The 16039-nt window shown below is 40.3% G+C and overlaps 1 protein-coding gene across 3 annotated transcripts in view; it reads right to left on the bottom strand.

Moving 5' to 3' along the window:
• UBAP2 (ubiquitin associated protein 2) overlaps positions 1–16039 on the bottom strand; it is a 137741-nt gene that overhangs the window by 34484 nt on the left and 87218 nt on the right. For all 3 annotated transcript variants that reach the window (XM_037151589.2, XM_053656165.1, XM_053656166.1), the window contains exon 9: positions 6092–6144. In XM_037151589.2, coding sequence (XP_037007484.2) covers positions 6092–6144 — 53 coding nt within the window. The remainder of the gene's footprint in view (positions 1–6091; positions 6145–16039) is intronic.

The following is a 16039-nucleotide window of genomic DNA, read 5'->3' as shown; positions in this document are numbered from 1 at the left end:
CAATAAGCTAATGATAATGCTATTCAAAGATTTATAACTTTTTATAATCAATATAATTCTATTTTTGTGATTATGCTATTAGAGTTGTCCTGATTTTCCCCCTTTGCCACCCCCTACCCAGCACCAGGCAATCCCCCACCTGCATTCATGTCCATGGGCCACAGGCGTAAGTTCTTTGGCTACTCTGTTTCCTATACTGTACTTCACATCCCCATGGCTGTTCTGTAATTACCTATTGGAACTTCTTAATACCTACACCTCTTCACCCATTCTCCCCCTTCCCATCTGGCAACCTACCAGTAACTAACTTCTTTTCTCTTGCTTTTAAGAGTCTGTCTTTATCTTTAACTTTGGCCTTTTAATAATGATGTTCTTGGAGAGGGCCTCTTTGTATCCCTTACAATTGGGACTCTGCACTTTTAAAGACTTGCATGTCTATTTCCTTCACCAAATTAGGGAAGTTTTCTTTCACTATTTTTTCAGATAGATTTCTAATTTCTTGCTCTTTCTCTTCTCCTTATGGCACCCCTATGACGGAGATGTTGGAACACTTGTCCCACAGGCTCTCTTTTTTTTTTTTTTACTTTTTTCTGCTTGTTTTTCTCCATGGTAGTTTTTTGGTTCCTTATGTTCCAAATCATTGATTTGATTCTCAGCTTCATCCACTCCACTGTTGCTTCCCTGTAAATTGTTCTTTATTACAATTAGTGTACCCTTCGTTTCTGAATAGGTCATTTTAAGTTCCTTGAGCATCCTTATAAACAGTGTTTTTGAACACTGCATCTGAAAGATGGCTTATCTCCATTTGGTTTACTTCTTTTTCTGGAGTTTTGATCTGTTCTTTCATTTGGGCCACGTTTCTTTGTCTCCTCATTTTGGCAGCCTCCTTGTGTTTGTCTCTATGTGTTAGAGCTGCTTTTGACTCCATATCTTGGTAGTGTGGCCTAAGGAAGTAGGTGTCCTGTAGGGTCCAGTGTCACAGCCTCCCCTATCACCCAAGCTGGGTAATGAAGTGCACCTTCTGTGTAGGCTGAGTACACCCTCTTCTTGTGGTTGAACCTTGGTGGCTGTTGGCAGATCAGTGGGAGGAATTTCCCCAGAACAGTCAGCGGCAAGGCCTGGCTGTGACTACTGACCACCAATCTCCATGCTCTGTGGAGAATCAGCTGTACAGGGGCAGGGTGATGATGCTTCCACGTGGTCTGTAGCTGTCCACTGGATGCACTGGCCCTTGGGTTTCCTGGGTGGTGCAGGCCAAGGTCAGCCCTCACCTTTTCCCCAGGATACCCTGCATGAGCTACCCTGCAAAGCAACCTGAGATGGCTGCTACTTGTGCTGGACCCGGAGAGTCCCAAGTGAAGACAAGCTGTGACTCTAACCTGGCTGCCACTAGGGCTCACTGAAGCCAGCTGTTGCTTGCTTGCTTGATAGGATTTAGGACCCAAGACCAGCCATTGTGACAGAAAAGTAATTTGGGTGGGGTGGAGCCTCTGTGGATCTCCAAGGTAGGTCACACTGTATCAGCCAGGTGGATGGAGTTTCAGATATGGTACCAGTCTAATGGTTCTGTGGAGGAAGGGCTCAGCAAAGGCCTCTGCTTGCCCAGTGACAGACACTTCAGTCTCTCCCTGTAAACACTGATGACCTTCCAGCTGCCACTGGTGCTGGTGCTCAGAGGGAGCAAGTCTGAGTAGGTGAGTCCATGTGTGGGTTCCCCACAAGGAACTGCTTAGGGCTCCAACAGCCTCCTCCACTGATTCAATCCCCACTGGTTTTCACAGCCAGAAATTGTGGGCTTATCTTCCCTGCACTGGGGGTCCTGGTGTGGGTCTGGGGCTCCTTCCTGCCAAGATATTCCTCTAAAATTTTTATCCAAGTGGATGTGAGACCAGCCCATTCTGCATCCACACCCCTCCCACCAGTCTGGATGGATGAGGTTTCTTCAGTTCCGTAGCTACCAGGCTTCCATTCAATCATCACTCTGACGCTCGTGAGTGATGGTTGTTCTGTATTTTAGTTGCAATTTGATGTGTTTGTGCAAAAAGGTGAGCCATGCCTGCCTACATCACCATCTTGACCAGAAGCTGATTGTTTTAATTCTTATCATTTCTAAATGTCTCAAAACTGAGATATTATATAAAATCAGATTTCCTCAGACACTAATATTCAGGCGGAGCCAGGAGATAGAAAAAAGTGCTAATTGATTAGTGTTTCAACAAGAAGGGCTTAATGATGAACCTGTTTGAAGGTAGTATCCTAAGAGTCCCAAGTAATCCATTTTTGCCTTCAAGAATCTTAAATACTAAATATAGTTAAGAAGAAAAGCAATGAAAGAGTAATTCTATTTTTTTTCAGTGAAAAGCAATGAAGGAGTAGATCTAAAGTCTTCAAAATATTAAGTTCAATGTTTAGTAAGAACCACAGAAATGACTGACATCTAACTAATCCTGGTACAATACAGAAAATGGTTTCCTTCGTACCTTTTAAAAAAATATCCTCACTCAAGGACATTTTTTCATTGCCGAGAGGGAAACAGCAATGTGAGAAATATCTGTTGGCTCCCTTCTCATATGAACCCCAATAGGGGCCTGAACTCACAACCTAGTCATGTGCTCTAACTGGGAATCAAACCTGTGACCTCTTGATCTACCGAATGACACCTGAACCAACTGAGCCACACCAGCCAGGGCTTCTTTGCTTTTTTAAAGAAAAGGGATGGAGGGGGAAAAGTGAAGAGTTATTGTTCTAAGCTCTAGAAGGATTTTAGGGTTTGCATTTTAGATTACTCTCCTTTCAATTACCATAACTTTCTATCACCTCGGAAAACTTTCAGATTTTTAAAAGAACTACTGAGAAATGAAAATGGCCAAATTCTCTATGCTAATTCACTCCAGTAACTATAAATTTCATTGTGATAAAATGTAACCAGGCAGCATGGGGTCTGGCTGCTTGTCACCGTAAATATGTAAAACACAAAGATTTGTGGAGAAATAGGTTTTAATTATAGGGCGCCTGAATGGAGGGGGCTGGAGCATTTGTGCTCCAAGCCAACCAAACCGACCACTTTGCAAAACACAGAAAATCAGCCACCCTCAGGAAGACTGTAGTCCAAATCCATATCCAGAATGTACCCAGTGTTTATCTGTAGCCCAAGGTTGTTAGTCAACTGGGTCCTCATCTCCACAGCTCCAAGCTCTTTCTTCCTCTGGCCAGAGTCGTTATCGCCTCACAGCAGCTGCCTCTCTCTCAGGGTAGTTGCTATCGCATCGCAGCAGCTTGCTCGCTCTCTCACGGTCTGGGGTGCACACTCAGATTACTCCACACAATCATGCCTGGGAACCTCCATCCACAAGGAACTTCCCAGCTCATGCCTCTGTGTGCTGCTCTCAGGGTGAGAAAATGAAAGCAGTCCAGGACCCGAACACCATCCTGCACTGGGTCACAGCATCCCAAGGGCTGGTGCCTGGCAAGGCAAGCATCCCAGCGTGGCACCCCGACTCCAGGAGCTGACTTCCAACCATGTGGGCCAAAACCCAGAGCAATCCTGGCATTTGCCACTCCCACCTGCACAGGGCAAAGCAAGAGCGAGGCTTCTGTCCACCTTTGGTTTAAAAGTCCTCTCCCAAAATCCCATGTGTGCAGGAAGGCAATGGGAGTGTCCACCTTTCCAAACAATGAGGGCTAATGTCAGCTGTTTTCCTTTTCCCCTCATCTGGCAACCATGTTGCATAAGCGGGCAGAAGTCTTGAATCATGTCTGTCCAAGTTCCCTCCTGCTAAGTCACAAGCTGCTTGTCTGCCTTGGATATCTCTCTCCTCTAGAAACCCCTCTGCTTTTAATCTTCAATTCCACCTTGAGGTTTTTCTCCCCACACCCTGTCTTCTCTCGGCGATCTGGCCTGATCACTCTATTACAAAAAACGGGCTCTACACAGCAGAATATTTATATTTCTGTAGGTATGTACATCCGAACCGCTTGTTTCTGATCCACAGAATAACCCTGTGAGTTAGGTAGGCCAACTATTATGATACTCATTATATTGATAAAAACAGGAGGCTTGAAGAAAAGAAAGAAAACAGAAGGCTCAGAAAGGAAAGATGCCTCATCCAATACCAAAAGGTCAACACAGGAACATCTGAATACATTCCTTTTTCTTCTAATCTGATACTGGTTTTCTAACTTGCTTATGACCCAGACAACAGTGATGGAATATAAAGCCTAAAACACTTTTCGCTCCCAACAAACTCACAGCAAAAATTCTAGTAACACAAAGCATTTAAAAGTAGGATGGCTTTGTTTGAAATCAGCCCTCTGACACCCTGGCTGGGTGGTTCAGCTGGTTAGAGCAACATCCCAATACACCAAGGTTGCGGGTTTGATCCCTGGTCAGGGCACATAAATCAACCCATGAATACATAAATAAGTGCAACAACAAACTGATGTCTGTCTGACTCTCTCCCTTCCTCTCTTTCTAAAACCAATTTTAAAAAACAAAAGAGAAAGAAGCCCTCTGACTTTGTCTTATCACTGATACCACAAAGTATGGGCACGAGTCCTAACTTGTGCGGCTCAGTAGGTTGGGCACTATCTTGCAAACCAAAAGGTCACCTATTTAATCCCCAATGAGGTCTCATATGTGGGGCTGCAGGTCAGGTCCCAGACTGGGGACATGCAAGAGGCAACCAACTGATGTTTCTCTCACCCATTGTTATTTCTATTCATCTCTTTCTCCCTCCACTGAATCAAATGAGCACTCTTACAGATAGTAGAGAACCTGGTGACATTATATCCCAAGGACTTATGGTTAGCATGTGGAAGAAATGAAAGTATAGGCACAAGCCCTGATTGGTATGACTCAGTGGGTTGGGCACTGTCCCCAAAACAGAAAGGTTGCTGGTTCATTTCCCAGTCAAGGCACATGCCTGTGTTGCAGGCCAGCTTCCTGGCTGGGGGTGTGCAAGAGGCAGCCAATCAACGCTTCTCTTCTTCTCTTTCTCCCTCTCTCTAAAAATAAATCTTTAAAAGAAAAAAATAAATTTTTTCCTAAGGATTCTAAGTTCCAATCAAATGAGCATATCTAGTCTCCTCCTTCCTCATGCTCTACCCATCTCACTCCCTAAGAAGCCTAACATGGTAATACTGCTGAAAGAAAGGAAGGAGGGAGGGAAGGAGGGAAGGAAAGAAGGAAGGAAGGAAAGAAAGGGAAGAAAAGAAAAGAAAAGAAAAGAAAGAGAAAACATAAGAGGTTTCACATTGAATGAAATCACCGTTTAAATACTTCTGCATACAAAATGAAATGGGAAAAATACCCCCCCCCCAAAAAAAACCCTACAACACAATAAAAAACTAACCCTGAATCTCTACGTGTGAATCAACTTATGTGATTTTGAATTTCGGTACTTACAACCCCTTTATGTCCTGCCTCCCAATGTGTGCTGTGATTCTCTATCATGTATACGTATCTGTTCTGGTCCTTGGGAGTCAAATAAAATGGTCTAAAATATGATACAGGGCTTGTCTTTTTTGAGTTAAATATTTTTTATCGGAGATTATCTTACACAGAACCCAGAACTTAAGAGATTAACTGTATCCCAAACCTAATGTAGTATACTCAAAAATGGCTGTGGAATAAATGAATACCCAAAACAGAGCCAGTCTAATTGAAAGGGGAAGAATTAGCCCTAGAACTAGAATGACTTATTCAGATTAATTTCAACTGTGACCCAAACACAAAACTCTCCCTGTTAATGACAGTGGTATAAAGACTAATTAATAGTTCATAGGCCAGGGCAAGAGCATCAGTTGGTTATCAGGTCAAGCAAAACAAAGATAGACTAAAAGTGATTTGGGTTCTATTTAACACCTGGTAATTTTTAAGTAGAGACTTTAAAACCAAGTTTCTTAAAAATCTCAAAAAAAACAACTTCCTTACATCTGCCAAAAAAAAAAAAACCCCACAAAAACCAAAACATGGTAATCACAGACATCTGAAAAGGAATCATTAACAGCCAGCCATAGATACATCAGACTTCCATCAAAATACGCATGCCCCTACCAGAAGAAACATGGGTCTGATTTGGTAAACACTTACGTCTTCAGTCCAATCTTCTGTTGTCCACTCTTCCACAGAATTCTTCCAGGCCCCTGTTGACAATAATCACAGCTTATACCACAAAGCCAAATACTGTTTTATTCTAAATGATTCTCTATCGTGTACTGCACAAGATATATCCTGTGTCTCACCAGCAATTTAGTCTATGATCCAAGAACTATAGGACTCTTAATCTACTCTCAATAAAATCCATAATGTTTCAAATGCAACTTAGCTAGATGCTATCCATGTAAACTCAAAGCAATGTCTAAAATTGATTCTACTTCAGTGTAGATGATATCCAGGCAATTCTGCCATGAGTAAGAAAGTATGGGCACGAGTCCTAAATGGTGTGGATCAGTGGGTTGGGTGTCAGCCTGCAAACTTCAATTCCCAGTGAAGGCACATACATGGGTTGCATGCTAGGTCCCCAAATGGGGCTGTGAGAGCAACTGATCGATGTTGCTCTCCCTCCCTTCTCCTCTCTCTAAAAATAATATCTTTTTTTAAAAAAAAGTATGGGCAGAACACAAATATACACATTAAACAATGAGATCATTCCTTATATATAGAGTTAAAGCACAGAACAAAATTCAATGAAGGCAGGTCTGCCTAGAACCCGTTCATGTGGAGCACCAAATTATCACACAAGGGGGGACCCCCAAAAACCTAGAATTTATTAAAAAATTGTGCATGTATTCTTACATGTTTAAACTTCTGTCACCTTCAAAGTGCTCTCCATTTGATGCAATATTCCTATTGAGACTTTTTTACCCTTGCTTGAAACAGTTTTTAAACTCACTGATTTTAATGCCTTTTAGTACTTCTGCCATTTTTTTCACCTCTTTCACATCCACAAAACATTTCCCTTTAAGGACTCGTTTCATCCGGGGAAACAAACAAACAAAAAATTCAGTCAGGGCAAGACTGGGTGAATAGGGAGGGTGGGGCATGGGAACATGCTGTTTTTAGTTAAAAACTGCTGAACACTCAGCACAGTGTAGACAGGTGCACTTTGTAAATTGCCCATCATAAAATGGGCAAACACACTGATAGTCTCTAAAAAAATTCACTGAAGTCCAACGCAGACTCTCACAACAATGCCAGCTGGTGGTACACTGATACAGATGGGTCCTAGAACACTCACCTGGCAGGAGAAGCCTGTACTACAAGGGGCCCACCCTCCAGAAGATAATTCCAGGGTTTTTTTTTGGGGGGGGGTGTCCCCCTTGTATTTCCATAAGCTTCCTTTACATAAGGTATTGGCTCCACTATATGGTTTCCTAATTGGTCTCCAGTGAAGCTGAACATTAGTCCATATGAAGTCCAGTGCTGTAACTCCTGAAGAGCAGGTACAGAGGATATGCTCAAACAGAAAAATCATCTAAAAGAATAATCATCTGTATAACAACTGATTTAAAGAAAAGTACTGATATTAAAAAATGCTGACTTTTGTATTTAAGAGATCCTGTATAAGTTTAGGCCCACTATTTTAAAGCATACATGCAAACACACAACCAGAGAAAATGGTTTCAAAGAAAACACACCAAATTATTTACTGTAAGCATCCTCAGGAAGTGGAATTGTGAATGTTTTCAGTTCCCTCAATGGGAAGAAATGAGTTGAGCATCTGACCTTCAATGAGGTTTGTGTGTGAAAAGAAGAGAAGAGAAGGAGGGGTACATTCCTGAGGAAAAAAGGCGGGTGACCAGCTCTAATTTCCTGGGAATCAGGTCAGTAACCCAGTAACAAACCACCTCTAAGAAAACCGATGGTTTTATCCAGGAAGAGAGTCCTTTTTAGAATGCTTTCAACAGGATGTCCCTAATTTTGTATTGGTTATGGCAAACAAATATAGAGTCTATGGATTTATGGAGCCCGGCTCCTGTTAAAATACCACCTAATATGTAGGTATAAAAGGGAGATGTTTCAAACCTGAAAACATGACCCCTGAATGAGAAACCTAGACACATCAGTTTGAGACTTCATCTACTATCATGGATCACAGGGCAAATTCATTAAAGGAAGGAAGAATGTGGGTAGATACATGCCCCACTCTTTTGTGGTTTTGGATTACACGTATACTTTCACCCTTGAACAATGAATATTAAGTGGACTTGTGCAGTTCAAACTCACATCATTCAACAGCCAAGTGAATTTTCGAACCACAGTTGGGAATGTGCACATGTGGAGGGTGGTTGGCACCCCTAACCCTTGTGCTGTTCAAGGGTCAACTGTAACAGCCCCAGGTAGGTAGCTCAGTTGGTTAGAGCATCGTCCTCATACACCAAGGTTGTAGGTTTGATCCCTGGTCAGGGTACATAGAAGAATCAAGCAATGAATGCACAAATAAGTGGTACAACAAATCGATGTTTCTCTTTCTCTTTTTAAAAATTAAAAAAAACATTTTTTAATGAGTTTGTTTAAGCCAAACTGATGACAACTGCTAGGAAGCAAAACCTCAAAGGACTGAGGAAACGCTCCCCTCCCTTTCTCTCTTCCAAAAAAAGGGAGGGCGTTCTACTGCAATAGTTAAAACTAAAACTAAATATTTCAACCTGATCCTCTGTATTCACTCACTCATCATATTTTTAAATGGTTTCCATTTCTCCAAAAATGCCATAAAAAATTATAACATCTCTTTCAATTAAGATATTTTCTCACACAAAAGTAGAAAGAATTAATAGCAAAAAAACACAAGGTGAGGTTAACCCCTCACCTTGTGTTAGAATCCTTTAGGACTTGGAAATGTGTCCTAAAACCTTGACTCTAGGACCAGGCCTGCATAGGCCTCTTAGCACACCCTACACCAGGCTACATGAATCTAACGCAAGCCGTTCACCTACCCTTCACTCTTACCTTCTTTCTACAATGTAACTTTCTTTCAAGTACTAATAGGTACTGTCCAATCTTTTAATGTATTTCCTTTCCAACTTTTCTCCAAGTACATGTTGGGAGTTTAAAAAGCTCCCAACTGGACTAATTTCAAAGATAGCCAGTACACAATGTTCCTGGTACCGCCTACATCCAACTTACACTATGCTTGTGTTGTCAAATTCATCATAGAAGACAAGTACTGTAATTTAAAGACTGACAAATTCTAGAAAAAGCTGAAGTTTGACCTAAGGAGTTTTAGAACATTCTAATGAGGAAATCGAAAACAACTTTCAGTCAAGATGGAGGCGTAGGTAGACACGCTTTGCTTCCTCATACAACCACAAAAAGAATTACAACTAAGTCTCAAAACAAGTAGCACCCGGAGCTGTCAGAAAATCAAACTATATGGAAATCTGACGACCAAGGATTTAAAGAAGCCACAAAAATCATCTAGACGAGTAGGAGAGGTGGAGATGAGGAAATGGGGCAGAGGTGAGGAGACACAGTGTGGCGCAGAGAGGTGGCAACAGCAGAACAGGCACAGGTGGTCCACAGTCATGTGTGGTGGATAAAAATCAGGAGGGATACCTTGGGAGCGAGTGATCCCAGCCCCAGGTCAGATTGCACAGTCCAGGGTTCCAGCGCCGGGAAGATAAATCCCCATAACTTCTGGCTGTAAAAACAAGCGGGGGGTTGGGGCAATGGAAGAAACTGCCAGGTTTTCAAGAAACTTCACTTAAAGGGCTCGCAAGGTCTTAAAACACATGCAAACCCATCCACTTTTAGATTCAACACCAGGGCAACCGCTGGAAGGGCACCAATCACATACAGAGAGTGGGTGAAGTCACTGGAAACTGAGTGCCAGGCAAATCCGCAGACGCCTAGTAGAGGCACAGACCCCTCTCTGAGCCCTCCCCCACACAGAGAGCCAAAAAGGGGTGAAGGCAGTTGCTCCACCCTGGTGATTACCTTAGGCTCTGCCCCACACAATTTGCAGGTGCCTTTTATAAGGAGTCAAAGCAGCTCTAACTAACACACAGAAACAAACAGAGGACGGCTGCCAAATTGAGGAGACAAATGATAGAATGGAACAAAACCCCGGAAAAAGAACTAAACAAAATGGAGATAACCAACCTATCAGATGGAGGGTTAAAAACAGTGGTGATCAGGATACTCAAAGAACTCATTCAGTATGGCAACTCACTGACTACAGCATCATTCAAGATGGCAACATAAAGAAAAGTTATAATAAGTTAAATACAAAAAAATCCACAGGGAACCAATAGTGAAGGTAAGCAAACTGGGATTCAAATCAACAATCTGTAACATAAGGAAGAAATAAACATTCATCCAGAACAGAAAGAAACAAATTCAAAAAAATGAGGAGGGAATAAGAAGTCTCTGGGACATCTCCAAATGTGCCAACATCCTAATCATAGGGATACCAGAAGAAAAGAGGGAAAGCAAGAAACTGAAAACATACTTGAAAAAATAATGAAAGAAAACTCCCCGAATTTGGTAAAGGAAATAGATATACAAGTCCAGAAAGCACAGAGAGTCCCACATAAATTGGATACAAAAAGAGCCACACGAAGACACATCATAATTAAAATGCCAAAGGTTAAAGATAAAGAGAGAATCTGAAAAGCAGGAAAAGAAAAAGCAGTGAATTACCTACAAAGGAGCTCCGAAAAGACTATCAGCTGATTTCTCAAAAGAATCTTTGCAGGCAAGAATTATTCATTCAAAGTGATGAAAAGGAAGGACCTACATACAACCAAGATTACTCTATCCGGCAAAGCTGTCATTTAGAATGGAAAGACAGATGAAGTGCTTCCGTAAAGCTAAAGGAATTCAACAACACGAAGCCATTATTACACGAAATGTTAAAGGGCTTTAGTTAAGAAAAAGGAGATCAAAATTATGAACATCACACAGTCAACAAATTCACAACTATAACATCTGAATCTAAAACAACTAAGAAACTAAGCAAACAACCAGATCAGGAATAGAATCCTAGATATAGAGATCATTTAGAGCATTATCAGCTGGGAGGGTAAGCAGAATGGGGGAAAATGTGCAGAAATTAAAAAGCATAATTGGTAAGTAAAAATACACAAGGGGATGCTAAAAATAGTATAGAAAATGGAGAAGCCAGAGAACTTATATATATGACCTATAGACATGAACTAAGGGGGGGATTGCTGGAGGGAAGGGGGTAGGAAGGGGGTAGTGGGCAGAGAAGGGCAAAGGGGAAAAACTGGGACAACTGTAAAAACACAATTAATAAAAATATACTTAAAGAAAAAAAAACCCAGAAACTGAAAACAATTTCAAAACCTCAAAAATCATTCCTAAACCATTCATTTTTGAGGCTTCTAAATTTATATTAGAAAGCAATCATTTATGGTTGAATTTTCCAAAGGACTACTTCATCATCAATCATCAACCAACCAATACTAGATTGAATGCTGACAAGTTAAGCATGATGCTAGTTCCCAAAGTCATAACTCACAGGAAAGACAATTAAAATTTTTTGAGTGATAAAGGTAGTATATTACTGAATGATAAACTACATGAAGCTGATTAATGCACTGGAAATCTGGAATACAAAGAAGACATTAATGAAAGCTGGAATGGTAACAGAAAGCTTATGGGGTTAGATGAAGCACAGCAAAATCTTGAAGGCTGAAAAATATCTGAACATGATACACAAAAAAGAGACGTTCTAGAGGAGAAAAACAATCAGGCATTACAAAAACCTATATATAAAATATTAAAAACATCCTAAAGATTAACACATAATTTCTTTTTTTCTAAAGACATTTTCAGTTTTAGTAAAATGCTAGTAACATAAAACTTATTATCTTAGTCATTTCTAGTGCACTGGAAATGAAAATACAAATTCGAACATACAGATAGGGTCAGAATCCAGTAGATTTATAAGCGGGCAGAAGACAACACATGCACATAACTGTAAGCAGCAGTGCAACACGGTAAACTGGTGTGGCAGGCCATAGCGGGGAAAACCAGATGCCAGAAGCCAGGCCCAAGTTGTTGCAGTAACCCATGTAGACTATAAAAAACATCAGACCTCAGATATAAAGGAATACAGAGTCCAATCCTAATCCTACTTTGGAATATTAAAATTTTATACTAAGAGCTTGGTTTCCATTACAGGCTTGTAGTAGACCTATGCCTCAAACATGTATGAAAATGCCAATAACATTAATTAATTTTCACATTAATAAATTTGAGATGTTTTATGTCCTATTTAACTTGATGTTGGTCCTCTCTCAAAAGCACATATGTAGACTTCAGCCAAGACAGAAGCATAGATATATACACTTTGCTTCCTCACACAAACAAAAGGACAACAAATTTAAAAACAAAAAAAACAGAACTGCCAGAAAATTGAACTGAATGAAAGTCCAACAACCAAGGACTTAAGGAAGAAACATTCACCGGTAGAAGGTACAAAGACAGGCAGCCAGGACAGACAGGTCGCACAGCAAGGCAGGGGCTGGCAACAGGGCAGGAAAGGTGGAGGCTGGCTTACTGGGAGGTCCCACATTCACGCGCAAATAAAACCAAAAGAACAACTGGGGAGCGAGACAGACTGCGTAACCCAGGGTTCTAGTGCAGGAAATAAAGCCTGAAAACTGCTGACTGTAAAAACCTGTGAGGGATGTGGCAGCAGGACAAACTCCCAGTTTCACAGAAGAGTTAGTTGGAGGGGCACATGGCATCCTAGAATGTACACAAACCCACTGACCTAGGAATCAGCACCAGAAGGGCCTAATTCGCTGGCGGGTAGCAGGGGAAATGACTGAGAGCAGGGCACAATATGAGCAAGCGGCATCATTCACTCTCTGATCCCTTCCCCACATACAGCATCACAAGGGTAACAAAGTGGGTTGCCCCACCCAGGGGAATACCTAACGCTCTGCCCCTTACAACATAACAGGTGTGCCAAGACAAAGAAATATGGCCCAAATGTAAGAACAGATCAAAACTCCAGGAAAAGGACCTCACTGGTGCAGCTAAGTGGACTGAGTGCCAGCCTTCAAAGCAAGGGATTGCTGATTCAATTCCAAATCTAGGGCACATGCCTCTGGTTGCTGGCCAGGATCCTGGTGAAGGCTGCATGAGAGGGAACCAGCCATTGATGTTTCTCTCCCTCTTTTTCTCCCTCTCTCCTTCTCTTTAAAAATAATTTTAAAAATCTTTGAAAAATAAATCTCCAGAAAAAGAACTAAATGACAAGGAGATAGCAAACCTATTATATGCAGAGTTCAAAACAGTGGTATTCGGGACACTCACGGAAATGACTGAGTATGAATGCAAAATAAAGGGAGAAGTGAAAGCTATACAAAGTGAAAGAGAAAAAGATATACAAGGGACCAACAGTGAAAGGAAGGAAACCAAGACTCAAATCAAGGATTTGGAACAGAATGAAGAAACAAACATTCAACCGGAACAGAATGAAGAAACAAAAATTCAAACAAATGAGAGACTTAGGAACCTCTGAGGCAACTTTACATGTTCCAACATCCAAATCATAGGAGTGCCAGAAAGAGAAAAAGAAGAGCAAGAAACTGAAACCTTGCTTAAAAAAATAATGAAGGAAAAACTTCCCTAATCTGGCAAAGGAAATAAACTTCCAGGAAGTCTAGGAAGCTCAGACAGTCCCAAAGAAAGTGGACCCAAGGAGGAACACATCAAGACCCATCATAATTACATTACCCAAGACTAAAAAGATAAGGAGAGAATCTTCAAAGCAGCAAGAGAAAAGGAGACAGTTACCTACTAAAGAGTTCCCAGAAGACAATCAGCTGATTTCTCAAAAGAAATTTTACAGGCAAGAAGGGGCTGGAAAGAAGTATTCAAAGTGATGAAAGGCAAGGACCTACATCCAAGATGACTCTATCCAGACAAGATATCATTTAGAATGGAAGTGCTTCCTAGATAACGTATAGTTAAAGGAGTTCATCACCAAGCTCTTATTATGTGAAATGTTAAAGAGACTTATCAAAGAAAAAAGGAAGATCAAAAACTATAAACAGTAAAATGACAACAAACTCACAACTATCAACAACTGAATCTAGAAAACAAAAACAAACTAAGCATACAACTAGAACAGGAACAGAATCACAGAAATGGAGATCATCATATGGAGGGTTATCATCAGGGAGAGAGAAGGGGAGGAATAAGGGAGAAGGTACAGGGAATAAGCATAATTTGTAGGTACAAAATAGGAGGTTAAGAATAACACAGGAAATGAGAAGCCAAACAACTGATATGTACAACCCTCAGACAGGAACTAAGGTGGGGGGCAATGCTGGAGGGAGAGGGGGTACAGGATGGAGGGGAATAAAGTGTAAAAAAATGGGACAACTGTAACAGCATAATCAATACAACATACTTTTTTAAAAAGCACATACAAGGCAGCCATGTATGAGAAAGGAAAACAATGATACAAAAGTCTCTGGTACCTCGGAAGTCAATCTGAAGAATACTTCCATAATCAAAAACTGACAGTTATTTTATCAAGTAGTTGTAAAAAAATAGATTATAAACATTTATTCGATGGGTTTTATTAGTTAACCTTGATAAAACTAGAAGATATTATAAGCATCTTATAAAATTTTAAAGGAAAATTTAAAAATAAAACATTCATACCTTTCCTGAGCTATATTTTGATGCCAGTTTGCATTTGATGCCAGTTATGTAGACCAATGTAAAATAGAAGTTTTTAACACATCAAAACAATTAAGGTATTCAACAGAAGAGAAATTAGGAAATTAAACAAAGAGATTCATCAAACCTCAGTATATACTGTGCTCCAATGAGAGGGAAACATACTATAATTCACACTGGGACAGGCCTCTGTGACTCAAGTATGAATCTTATTAGCTAGATGGACCTTGAACATTCCATTTGCATCAAGTGCCCCAGGTTCACCAAGCTCCCTCTCCACTTGTCAAAGAGAGCCTTCCAAACTATTTAACAGGTATACTGCTTTTAGTAAATTTATAAGTAAGTATTCTGACTATCCTTCAGTCTTTCTATTTTGATTATTGTCAATGTGACTCTAAGGAATGGATTTGATTATTATGCTGTCAATAGTCATGTTTCTGAAACCGTAAGACTGAGGGTTGGACTCAACTCTGTGTTATCAGCAAGACAATAGCATTCTGTGAGGTCTCAGAGAAGTAACACCGCATCGGGTGAAGAGACCTCCTTTAATTGTATTCTGCATCAAACACAATATGCTTATCCAAATGTTTTTCAGTAAGGAACCTGCTACTAAATGAAAATGAGGGAAAGGAGCGTGAAGCAAAAGTGGAAACAGAAAACAGGAGAAAGAAAGAGGCATAATAAGAAAAAAGGAAAACAGCAGTTAATCAACTAGTTCAACATTGTTTCAACACTTGATTTAAAATTCAATGATTATAAATAAAACTGCTATAAACATCACATACAGGTTTTTGTGCAGATGTATTTTCATTTCTCTTCAATAAAAACCTAGTATTGGGATTGTCAGATTGCATGTTAAATGTATGCTTTCCCATGAGAAATTTATGAGTTCAAATTACTCTGCCATCTTCACTGATACTTGGTACTGTCAGTTTTCTCTTAAAGCTACTTTAATGGATGGATGGTGGTAACTTATTGCGATTTTACTTTGTATTTCCCCAATGACCAGTGAAGATGAGTGCACTTTTGTATGCTTACTTGCCATTCAGATATCTTTCTTTGTGAAACATGTATTCAAATCTGTCACTCATTTTTATTCAGAAATAATGAGATTCATAAGAAGTTACCTTTTACCCAGTATCCTGGATAATTATATCTCACATAATTATAGTATAACATAACAGACACACACAGCATCTATGCCAAATTTTTGGTTAAGTTCTATGGCATTTTTTTATTATGACAAAATACAAATTACACAAAATGTACTATGTTAGCCCTTTCAATTTATTTATTTATTTTCAACATTTTATTTCTTTTTAGATAGAAGGGGAGGGAGGGAGAAAAAGAGAGAGAAACAGTGATCAGTTG

This window comes from Artibeus jamaicensis, unplaced genomic scaffold (assembly GCF_021234435.1).
Source record: "Artibeus jamaicensis isolate MK-2021 breed Jamaican fruit bat unplaced genomic scaffold, CSHL_Jam_final scaffold_1964, whole genome shotgun sequence".
NCBI classification, from domain to species: Eukaryota; Metazoa; Chordata; class Mammalia; order Chiroptera; family Phyllostomidae; genus Artibeus; species Artibeus jamaicensis.
Note: the sequence above shows the minus strand (reverse complement) of the source record. Positions and strands in the feature narration are given on the sequence as shown.